General features: G+C 39.2%; 1 protein-coding gene and 1 pseudogene across 1 annotated transcript; both read left to right on the forward strand.

The window, feature by feature from the left end:
- The first annotated feature begins 799 nt into the window (after positions 1-799).
- LOC120110243 (phosphatidylinositol 4-phosphate 5-kinase 6 pseudogene) lies at positions 800-2,622 on the forward strand (annotated as a pseudogene).
- Positions 2,623-5,302: 2,680 nt separating this feature from the next.
- LOC120110244 (ABC transporter A family member 1-like) lies at positions 5,303-12,007 on the forward strand. Its single transcript, XM_089925000.1, has 5 exons — positions 5,303-5,383; positions 5,465-5,649; positions 7,205-7,259; positions 7,343-7,414; positions 11,291-12,007. Exons 1-5 carry the CDS (start codon positions 5,336-5,338, stop codon positions 11,669-11,671), a joined length of 741 nt encoding a protein of 246 aa, XP_089781126.1. The 5' UTR covers positions 5,303-5,335; the 3' UTR covers positions 11,672-12,007.
- The last annotated feature ends 351 nt before the right edge of the window (positions 12,008-12,358 follow it).

Below are 12,358 nucleotides of genomic sequence, written 5' to 3' on the forward strand. Positions count from 1 at the left end.
TCTTAATTGGCAAAGATTATTTAATCTTTTGGCCTGAATCTCTGCCTCTTCCTGCCGGGGAGTGGGCATTTTGCACACGACAACGTGATATATATATGAATCTATACTCGTAGCTCATAGGTATAATAACAAGTTAACATGCAAATAACTTTACATATACATTATCACTGTCCTTGACATAGATGGTCGATTCCGACGAAGCTTTATTAGGAAAATCGTGGTGAAGAATTTCGGTATCGGTGTAAGGATCCATACGGGTGTGTGTTTAATCCTACGTCGATTATTTGCTAAATAGATTTTGGGTACTTATATAGGATCAAAAAATCTAACTAATACTTTCCAACTAGCTATTTTGGATATTGTCTTGAGTCGTAACAAATAGCATAAGAATGGATCCGATCCATAACCTATATAGAGTAGGGCACATTGCAGCATGGATCAATTGAGGCTAGCCACGGATGGATTATAATGCTTATGGTTAGATTTGAATGGATTTGAATTTTTAGTGTGCCGGATTAAAAAAAAATTAAATAATAATTTTTGGCTAGCTATTTTGTCACCGGCTAATTTAATTATGAGTGGAGACTGCCCTCGCTCTTTCTTAATGGGAATTTAGATTATGGAATTCATCTCTCATTTCAGGTTTTTGGTGAGCCCGGCCTCTATTTCCACGGTGGACCAAGCAATTCCCCGGCATCCCGAGTATCAAGAGACATCTGGGATTCTCAAGATGTCCGTTATATAATTTAAACCTATGAAGCCTCGTTGTTCTCAGCGAACGCTACGACTCTGTGCCCCGCTGTCCACAACTCCACCCCCATTATCCCTAAAATAAGAAGAGAATAACGCCTCGTATTTGTGTAAGAAGAGGAGGAGGAGGAGGAGGAGGAAGAGGCCTGGGGCTAGAAAGAAGGGGATGTCTCCGTTGTTCCTCCCTCCAGGTGTTGGGTTTCCCATCCTTCGTCGGAGCCCCATCCGGAACCCAGCCCGAAAAAGATGGGGACTCATCAGAATCCCCTTCCTCCCTCGTTGCAATCTCCATCTGGAGAAAACAACATCTCGAACAAAAACAAAGCAAACGACAGGATCCAAAAGAAGAACACCAAATCTAAAGTACCTGGATATATCGATCCGCATTCTCCTCCTCCCCATTTGCCGGGCTCTCAGAAATGATACGCCGAGCATTGGTGTTGGTGAAAGAAAGACGTGGGAAGAAAAGAAGGGAGAGTAGAATGTTCAAAGATATCCAACGCATCAAGGCGTGGGAGTCCACCGTCCGGAGGACGCACCAGAAGCATCAGCCGTCGGCGCGGCGGCGCAGCCTCGTCCTCCCCCCCGTGTCGGCCTCCCCCACCGCCGCCGACGTCGACGACGCCGATGATCTCGATGACGCCACCCTCCACCACGCCGAGCGCCTCCTCCCCAACGGGGACTTCTACACCGGCCAGTGGCACAACAACCTCCCCCACGGCACCGGCAAGTACCTATGGACCGACGGCTGCATGTACGAAGGCGAATGGCGCCACGGCAAGACCATGGGGAAAGGCAAGTTCAGCTGGCCCTCCGGCGCCACCTACGAAGGCGAGTTCAAGTCCGGCTTCATGGATGGCTTCGGCACCTACACCGGCTCCCTTGGGGACACCTACCGCGGCTCCTGGTCCATGAATCTCAAGCACGGCCAGGGCAAGAAGTCCTACGCCAACGGCGACTACTACGACGGCGAGTGGCGCTCCGGCCTCCAGGACGGCCACGGTCGCTATACTTGGAAGAATGGCAACGAGTACGTCGGCGAGTGGCGCGCCGGCGTCATCCACGGCCGCGGCACCCTCGTCTGGGTCAACGGCAACCGCTACGACGGCGGGTGGGAGGACGGCTTCCCGAAAGGCAACGGAAGCTTCCGCTGGGCCGACGGCAGCCTCTACGTTGGGTACTGGAGTGAGGAGAACGACGGCATCCAGCAGAAGGGCGTTTACTACCCGTCGCCCGCCGCCACTTCGCCGACGGCTCGGGATCCTCATGCTGCGTTTGCGGCCGACCTCGGCGATTGCAAGGTTTGCCCGGGCGAGACGGTGTCGATTCTCCCGTCGCAGAAGACGCCGAACTGGTTGGGAATGGAGGAGAATTTCCTACAGAAGCAGGCCGTATGGAGGCAGTCCAAGTCGAACGACGGCCGGCCGAGAAGGCGGGCGTCGGCCGACACGGCCGGGACCGGTGAGACGCCCAAGAGGACTAATGGGCACAACAATAGCATCATCGGCGCTGCCGGCAGTTGGGAGGCGGATGGGGATTACAATTGTGATGCAGAGGAAGGTAGTGTGGCCAGGGGGAGAGGGGCGTCCAGCGACGGGGCTAATGACTTCATGGGAGGGCTTAGCCTGGAGGAAACGGAGTCGACGGGAACGGGGAGGTGGTTGCCAATAAAGTGGCCGCCACCGGAGGTGAAGAAGCAGGGGGAGACTATCTCCAAGGGGCCCAAGAATTATGACCTCATGCTCAATCTCCAGCTTGGGATCAGGTATCCTGCTTTCTCTGCTGTAATCTCTGGCTTCTATGGAGGTTTTGGTTGTGGCCCCAGCAAATGATGCATGGAAAGAGAAATATAAATGCTCTGCTAACTAATTAACTCCTATTGATCTCTAGTTTTGTTTATATTGGGAAATTATCTTTTTGCAAAATGGTGGCTTACGCCACCAATTGTTTCATTAGGTATAAAATGATTGCATGGAAAAACAGGGTAGGGCCCCCTCAACACACCACAATGATGGATGACTTCATGGTTGCAGGCCTCATTCAGCCCTAAACCCACAAATAAGACACAGAAAATGAGACAGCTAAACAATATAGAACAAGACAGTCCTAGATAACACTTCTTCGTTTCATTGTGAATTTTTGAAAAATATGATATATCTTTACCATTTTCATATTTTTGTCATCCTTTCCTTTAGTCTGCATCTAGTTTTAGGTTATGTCTTTTTATAGACAACGACTGATTTTTTAGTTTGTGTGATCTGGGAAGAATGGATCTGACGGTTGTTCAAGTTATGAATCCACAAAACTGGAAAACAAAAATCATGTATCAAGAGTTGGATTATGGCTTTATAGACCCACTGTTTTACAACCATGGTAAAGTCTATGGTACTCGGATTCCATAGACTCCTATGTCCATGTCCATGCAACAACAGATCCATGCATCCGGCATCTACACTTGGATTCCTTTTTTTTTTTTTTGAGAAAAACATTGGGACAGATCACCACACATTTTATAAGAGTAACGCTTGGAGTCTTATGTAAATGTGGATTGGTCTTCCATGTGATATTCTTCATGCACATAATGATTTTAAAAATATAAAAAGAATATAAACTTGCAATGTTAGTGGGTAGTGGGAAGGTTCAGTAAGCATGCCATGCATTACTATACCTATCTGTCATGTTTAGTATTTGCAAAAATAATAGATTTTCTTCCCTTCAATTTCTTCTCTTTAACTGAGAACTCCTCTGCATAATCTATGTTAAGAGTCCTTTCTTTTGGTGAGGATTTGGAGGTTGGGGTGGAGGTCACGGCGATGCCATGCTCCCACGAGTTCCATCGGACGTGCCTCGGCAAATGGTTGGAGAAGAGCCACCTCTGCCCTTTGTGCCGCTTTCCCATGCCGACTGTGGGCTCACGAGTTCCTCATCGAGCGACTGGAGTTGGACAATAGACACATATGTTGTTCATGATTCATGTTTGATTTGGTGCGTTATGGGTGTAATTGATGCATCCTGCTTTGTATATTGAGTTTTGATACTGTAAAGATGTATTATTTTTCTCATTTAATTGATTGGAAATCAACATTATCTATACTGTGTCTATTCTGCTCTTCAATAGTGTTGAATTTTGATAATCTTGGATAGGTTTGTTTATGATGCCCAATATTTATACTCTTTCTGTTCTATTATTTACTTATAATTCATTGAAGTGATTAATATATATTAAATTCATGCCAAATTAGACGGCTCTGTCGCCCCTGCTGGGAGTGTTATTTTGAAAATCAAGTGATAATTTCCATGGAAGAGATGCCTATCTTGCAAGAGATATATAGGTTCATCCCAGGCTCCTCCGTAGCTTTATAAATAGCGGCAAAGTCCTTGGTCATGTTCCTTTTCTTATAAATCTTTGAAGAAAAAAAGTAAAAGGTTAAATTTACTAGAACTTTAGAAAGAAACCGAGAGCGTTCATCCTTGCTAAGATATCATATATCTAACACTTATCCCGAGTTTCTAGGAAAATTACTATTTATCCATTGAAAAAGGTAAAAAAAAGCTATTGTTATTGTACATTGAATTAATTAATTATTTTAACCTGTTCCTCAAATTGCTTATGAGTATGTCTTGGCAATGGATCTCGCATGAAGAGTTACGTGGGTCTTAATGTGTAAACTACCTGGAAGATGCTTTTGTATACATTTTTTTTTGATTCTTGATCCCTGTCAGTCCTTCTTCTAGTTCTGCAAATGCTAAAACTGACTGCTCGGATGATTCTATAAGTTCTTTTACAATAAACTAACTTGTATCTCGACAAATGCTTGATTTCCTAGTGTACTTGCTTCAATTGTTTGTTGAATGATCCACTGTTCAAAATCAAACAGTGATTTATGAAAAAAAATTAGAGCTAATATATAGTTGATTCCACACCTCTTAGTTTGAATGCCCAAATTTCTGCATGTCCTTTTCTTGGGTCTACTAATTCCAATAAAAATTTCCAATTCCTTCTTTTCAAGCATCAGCCAAACACTCTTTATGACAAACTTCAGTTTAGAGAGATTAAGACATTATTGGTTGTTATGATTCTTAAAGTCTTTAGATGGCTAACATCTCCAGCAAGGGAGTTGCCTCCTACCATGCATATCTCTCCAGTCCATGTTCGCACTACTTCGAGAGTGTTGTCACGATAAGGAAAAAAGACTGTTAGCTGTTAGTAGTTATGTGCTTGTTGATTGTCAAGAGTATAGTCATTGTCATACATGTCCAAATATACATAAGTCAAGAAACGAGCATCATAACATGAACTGAAGGTATTAATCGGTACTTCATAATTTTCCATCCTTTTCATTTCTTTAGTCCATTGCCTTTTCAGGTTACCAACCGGGAAACAACTAATGTACTCACGCTTAACAAACAATATTCAATTTTCATGCATTGGTATTGTGGAAAAAGAATAATGGTTATAATTAATCAACCATGACATTATGAAATTTTATGAAACAAACCTAGATGTTTTCGTCACTAATTGGATTGAGATCAGGTGGGTTTGGCGGACAAAGTTGACACAATTGTAGGTGCACTTTCTGGGGGAATGAAGAGGAAATTATCCCTTGGTATTGCTCTTATTGGAAATAGCAAGGTGCAGTAAAGATAAAATAATTGCTTTCCATATTGTTCTTCATGTTACTTCATAAATGTAAAATTTGTTCTCAATTCACAGGTTATCATCCTTGATGAACCAACCAGTGGTATGGATCCATACTCAATGCATTCAACATGGCAGTTGATAAAGAAGATCAAGAAGGGAAGGATAATATTATTGACAACACATTCCATGGATGAAGCCAACGTTCTAGGTGATCGAATAGCTATCATGGCAAATGGTCATTTGAGATGCTGTGGAAGGTCTCACCTGTTCAAACTTTTGATGTTTAATCAGCATATATATTTATATAATTGCAATAAGATATGCTCTTCATCTAATATTCTAATTATTATATAATTGATTTTTTTTTGGCCTTTCGGTAAATAAATTCATGGAATATTGACTTATGGGGAAGTTTTTTTATATATGTTTTTATTCTCAAATAGACATCTGACAGTTGCATCTAGGTTCAATTTCATCATGATTCCTTTTGTTTTGATAGTTGAAAAGCCTCAAAAGATTGCTGATCCACGTTATATGGAACTTACTATATCTCTGCCAGATATTTGTAATTTTGTATCTGTCAATGGGTACTCAAATTCTTACTGAAAGATTATGTAGTAAGTTACTGTCAACAACTTTATCAAGAACTACTAAGCTTTTCCTTTAAAGAAGATAGCATTGAGGTATTATATTCAACCAGTTTGGTAGATACCTAGAATCTTGGAAAAAAATTAAAATGGAGATGGTCAGAAGCAGATGGTTTTGCTGGAGATTTTGTGCAAGGCTAAGGAAGAAGAACTAATGGATGGCTTTGATGAGGATGTTCTTGGTTGTACCCTGAGTTATTACAATATAGTGCATCCTAATTATCTACATCCGCTGTCTATTCATTCACCTCTTTATGCTTGAGATCAAAGAGAGATTAATGGATTTAGAATAGTTAGGCTAAAGAAAAAGTGAACTCACTAAGACATACTTAATGTACTCTGTAATAGATATTCTGTTATTTTTCTGGTTTGCCTGCACAAAGTTACTAGCATGACTGCACACTTAGTATGCTGGGACCTTGTTTCTTGGGGTTTAGACTGAGGTTCCTCTTCTTCCATTCATTTATACTGAGAGCCTGATCCTATTGTAGGCAAAGCATCTTCACATTGTTGTGGACCACCACGATCTAAGTAGTCTTTGAGTTACTCCTGTTTGTTATGTCGATGATGTGTCATCCTATGCAGTATGCACCAATGTTTGCTTCCTCCATTGTATATGACCAGACCATCATAGTAATACACATCCCAAAGTCTTATTCTTAACCCAATTTACTTTAACTTATCCATTGGACTCTAATTTTAACTTTAGTATCTGAACTACATCTTCTCCTTAGCATCCTTATCATATTTTACTTACCATGTATTGTCCACTTCTTTATTTCTCAACATTGTGATCCATTCAGCATGAAAGGTCTAATTCCCTCAACTATCCCATAGTTTTGCCTTCCCACCATATAGAACCTATATTGAGTTATCCAGTGATACTGATTTCGATGGTGTATCTTTATCTTGGTTGCATCCTTCCAACTTACTCTTATCCGTGTGTTGAATGTAGTTAATGTCTTTATTTTGTAATTTGGTGGGTGTACCACCTTATGTGAACAAGGATCTAGGTCAAATCTTACTTTCAAGAGGTAATGCAAGCAATAACATTCAGAAATTTTAATACATAGCAATTACCAAGCTCCTTATATTCTACACAACATTTTTTTGGGTTTGTGCCTTTAACTACCTTCTTAGCTGTATAATTTCTTTTTCTTGGCAGCTCCCTTTACTTAAAGCATAAATACGGGGTTGGTTACACCCTTACAATGGTGAAGGTTTGTTTCTTAGCTTATCTTTCAGTTTTTTAATATAAATTTAACTCTTGTTTACTATCTAATATTCATAATATTCTATTTAGGCTGCACATGGTGTCTCTGTGGCTGCGGACATTGTTCATCGTCATGTTCCAACTGCTACATGCTTATCTGATGTACTTCTCTTTCACTGATCCGTTTTTGGTCTTTAGCAGATATCTCTTGCCGATCTTCTTCTTGCTTTTACGAAATAACTATGGACATTAGGAGCATCTTGATTGAAACTGTTGTTTCCAACTTTCCATGATTCATAGAGTATCAATGATTTATTTCTTTTATTTGGATTGCTCTTGTTGTGGCTATATATTTATTTTAGAATGTAAAAAATTTGTTCCTAGTATGCTTTAGAATTATCCATGTTTCACTGTATGTGTTGTGAACAGAAATACGGATCACTATGTACATGCTCTTATGAAACTAAAATATCAATTAAATGACAGCATCCATGCAGTACTACAACTTTCTCTAATTTGAATGGTTCATGCATTATCTTTTGCCTAGTTGATGACTTGAAACAACTGCATATTCTTTATCATAATGCTGCAGTTGTTTTGCATGGTTTATTGCCACTTGAAGTGTAACAGAATGTTGTATGTTTTTCGGACATGCTCTGGAGCTTTAGAGGATATTCAAAATCCAAATATTGAGTCTGAAGCTGCACTGATACTTTAAAATACTTAATTAAGTAATTCAATTCTCTTTTTCAAGGAGAGTTGGTCAGAAATAGTGACAGTGGACACCGTAGGGAACCTCAAAATGCCACTGCTGATATCCGGAATCAACTGCAGCAAAAATATGAAATATGAATTTCGATTGTGTTCTGTTGTTTGCAAAGTAATGTTTGAGGATCACTCTTCATGAAAATAAAACTCACAACCAGGGTATGCCGTACCGGCCCGTACCGGCCACGGGCCGATACGAACCGGTCCGGACAGGGACCGGTACCGGATCAGCGTGGGATCCGGTACTGGGAGCTTGTCATTGAAAAACTGGCCGGTACAACTGCCGTACCGGTACATGACCGGTACGGACCGATACGGGACCGGTACGTACCGGTCCGAGCCGGTACCGGTACGCCAACCGGTACCGGTATGCCAACCTTGTTCATAATAAATATCTAAGTGACACTCCTTTATAAACGTTTTGACAAGTGGTTTTTTCTAATCAACTGTGAACACTATTTGCGAACTGCTTAAAATAACTTTAACACGCCAAATAGTTGTGACTGATATTTGCAAGCTCACCTTTAACACTCATGATTGAAGGGCCCAAACATTGTTATCAAGATTGGGATTGAGTGATAAACCCTAAAGGGGGCTAGATTGGATGGGATCATAACTCCTAAGAGTTTTTCGATTTCTTTCAGATTTTTTTTTTAAATATAAGGAAATATGAGATCTGAGTCAACTGTAAATAGATGAATGGTGAACAGAAACCCTTACATTTCAAAAAGTCTAGTTTCGACTAATATAGGCGCATAGCATGTCTTATGGAACAATACTTTGTTTGGTTATTCAAGAAATTTATATATTATCAATCAATTTAACAATAGTTTTACATAGAATGTTTTAGAAAAACAAGGACGAGACTTTAATGTGTGGCTGTAAAAATACAAAAAAAATCTTTTTTTTTATCAACTCTATGAGCTTCAATAATAGACTTTCTAATTTTATCACCCAAGACTTATTGTTGGCAAATAGTTTGAGAGCCCCAAAGTTATGGTAATTACTGAAAACTGATCCATTCTTGATTTTAATTAGCATAATCAAGTTAGATCCTCTGATCCAAAGAGGATCATATAGTACGTCATATGGATCTAAATCTTGTGTTCCTACATTGATCCTGATCCAAGGATGGGATCGGATCATCTAGGGGCATTTTGGTCCAGATCGTAAGATCTGGATCATGAATTGTAAGATTTTAACAACAATGGGACCAAATAGAAAAGGATTCTTCAAACAAATTCTTCTCGTTGAGGCATCACATGAAAAGACTGAAACCCTGTTATACCACTTGATGCATTCATTTTCTTAATAATAATAACTTGATGAAAACAAGAAAACCTCTCTGGTTGCAGTTATTCATCTTGATGAAGCACCATTGGTCATGACAACCTTTTACCTTTAGCATCCTCTGCATAAAGGCATTGGTCCTGCATATCCTCTATTATGTGTTTGATAGGCTCTTAAACAATAATAACTAATGTTGAAGCTGGTTCCTGTCAGTCCTTCTGAAGTTGCTTGAAGTCTTAAGTTATTGTGGCTTGAAGAATTGATAGAGGGAACTTGTTAACCTGATCAAGCTTTTGAGCAATCTCCCTGTCCAGTTTGCTTCAAACTCAGCCCTCCTTTGCAACTCTGGTTTGATAGTTGGCTTGTTAAGAAAAACTCCTATAACCATGGCATACAAATTGAAGTCTATGATTTAAACTTTTCATTTTGATTGCATGTGACGGTTATGCACTAAGGACACTTGATGTCAAGATGACCACACCCAAAGCCCTTATCAATTGTATTTTGAGCAGAAACAGATGAAACAGAAAATGAGAAAGAGGTAAAAGATGGGATATTTACTTTAGACAGTTTGAAACCTTCAAAAACATTTAGAGTTTAGGTCAATTTTATTAAATCGGTCAATTGAATATATGTTCTTTAGGCACTATAAATACATTGACTCCATGGATAATTGTCCTACAAGAATAAGGAAAATCAATATAGAAAAGATACTCACAATTTCCAAAGCCACCGAGGACGAGAAAAATAGGAAGCATGAGGTAGCCAATTCCCATTGGATCTGGACTCCTTATACTAAAATAAATTCCCTAATTCGATTTAAGTCTTCTAACAATATGATAATTTAAAAAACCTAAAGAAAGGAACCAAAGAAGGAAAAGATGAGGAGCAAAGGGACTAGTTAGAGGGATGAAAGAGACCAAAGCTGGCCAAGATGTTTCTTTGAAACAAAATAACTCCAAATTCTTCACAGAATCACAGTTCATCTTTCTAGATAGACCATTGACTCAAGACTTTCAAACATGATTTCAAAAAGCATTCTTAATCAATCTGCAGTTCTGCTACATCCAAAGTTTTTCAAATAACAACCAAATAAAAGGAAAGGAGAGATACATGAGTTATGACTCCTCTCATTTAATACTAGGAGATCAAAGAATCTCTTTTGCTGGACTATGTCTCAGTCATTAAGTATATCAAATGCTCCAATAATATTCCATGATGCTTGCAGCAGTTGAACTAGGTGCTCAAAAGAGCTCCAATATCGTATGTCATGTGAGATGTATTTGGGCACCATATATAGTTTGCAAAATGTAATTAAATAAGGCCTATCACTAAAGGAGGTTTTTAATTATATTTCCATTACTTCAACAGTTGTGCTAATTGATACTAATAAAGGGATTATTTTTAGGTCAGTATGTAGCAAGGCGCCATTCTTTGTTTTCCTCACAAACCTTTCTCTCTTCTGTTTCATTTTCTTCTGATTTCAGTTATTGAGGTTTCATTTATTGTACCTGCAATGATCAAGAAGAATAACCTGTAAGGCATGATGAATGATTTGAAGTTGAAGACAAGATTATCTGCATCTTTTTTTTGGGTTAGAGAAAAGCACACACTTCGCTGACCTAGGTGTAGATAAAGACATGAAATACAAGGAAAAAGATAACCAAGGTTTTACATTTATGGCCAATTTATTTACTTGACATGAAATTAATTCCACGAGTACTAAAGCAACTTTGCTGTCCTTGCATCTAAATCATGTTTATTTCAATGATCTATGTGGGGAATATGGTTTTAGATAGTTTTTAATCTTTTTAATAATCTGCCTTTCATTGCAGGCTTGTTGTTCATTTTATCTTGTAAAGCCTGGATAACCACTTTTACTAAAGTTAACCTACTATTTTCTTGCTCCTATTTTTCTGTTGTTCATTCAATTATTCTTTATTGCTGAAACTTTTTGCATTTCATTTTCTGCTTCTTTAGGTAGGTACAGAAATTTCCTTCAGACTTCCTCTTACATCATCTTCTTCCTTTGAGAACATGTTTCGAGAAATTGACAGTTGCATAAGACGACCACATCTAAGCTCTGAAAAATGTCACTCCAGTTACAGTGAGGGAAATTTTGGCATTGAGAGTTATGGTATCTCTGTCACAACCTTGGAAGAGGTGTTCTTGAGAGTTTCAGGGCAGAACTTTGATGAAAATGATAAAAGTGTATATTATGCATCTCATACTGGATCTGATACAGTGGTTTCTGAAGCTTCCCACGGTACACTGATAAAACCAACAAACTCAAAACTACCTTTTAGGTTCAAATGTTCTTCATATGGATTTGTTATACTCTGGGAAGCACCTGCAGATTAATATTTTCCACAGTTTGTAGTTTCATAGCATTTGTTACAGTTAAGTTTTGTAGCTGTGGTTTGGTTACGAGGTCTACATTTTGGGAACATTGCAAGGCTCTTTTCATAAAAAGGGCAATATCTGCTCGGAGAGATCGAAGGACAATTGTTTTCCAGCTGTATTTTTGCTGTTTGGTTTGCTGTTTTTGAAACTTAAGTCACATCCTGATCAGTATTCTATGACTTTGACAACAACATAGTTCAATCCTTTGCTACGAGGAGGTGGTGGAGGACCTATTCCGTTCATGAGTTCCATCGCACGTGCCTCAGCAAGTGATTGGAGCAGAGCCACTTCTGCCCTTTGTGCCGCTTCCCCATGCCAAATGAGGACGCATGAGTTGCTCATATGTTGTGTTTGCGTAGGTTCTAGTGATTCATGTTAGATTTGATGCATTGCGGTCTAATTGATTGATCCTACTTCGCCTATTAGCCTTTGGTTGAGTTTTGATGATGTAAAGATGTATTAATTCTCAACATTATCTGTATTGTATCTATTCTGCTTTTCAATAGTGTCGAATTTTGATTATCTCCGACAGAATTGTTTATGGTGTCCTATATTTATATTCTTTCTGTCCTCTTATTAACTTATAGTTCGTTAAAGTTATTACATTGAGCCATATATATATATATACACACACACATATATGTA

This window comes from Phoenix dactylifera, chromosome 8, assembly GCF_051530095.1.
Source record: "Phoenix dactylifera cultivar Ajwa chromosome 8, Ajwa_hap1_PhDact_Kaust_v1.1, whole genome shotgun sequence".
Taxonomy (NCBI): Eukaryota; Viridiplantae; Streptophyta; class Magnoliopsida; order Arecales; family Arecaceae; genus Phoenix; species Phoenix dactylifera.

Coding starts and splice junctions, on each gene's coding strand:
- LOC120110244 (XM_089925000.1), top strand. CDS start 5,336: ATGAAGAGGAAATTATCCCTTGGTATTGCTCTTATTGGAAATAGCAAG. Junction 5,384..5,464: donor CTCTTATTGGAAATAGCAAG/GTGCAGTAAAGA, acceptor CTCAATTCACAG/GTTATCATCCTTGATGAACC. Junction 5,650..7,204: donor CATTTGAGATGCTGTGGAAG/GTCTCACCTGTT, acceptor TTTTCTTGGCAG/CTCCCTTTACTTAAAGCATA.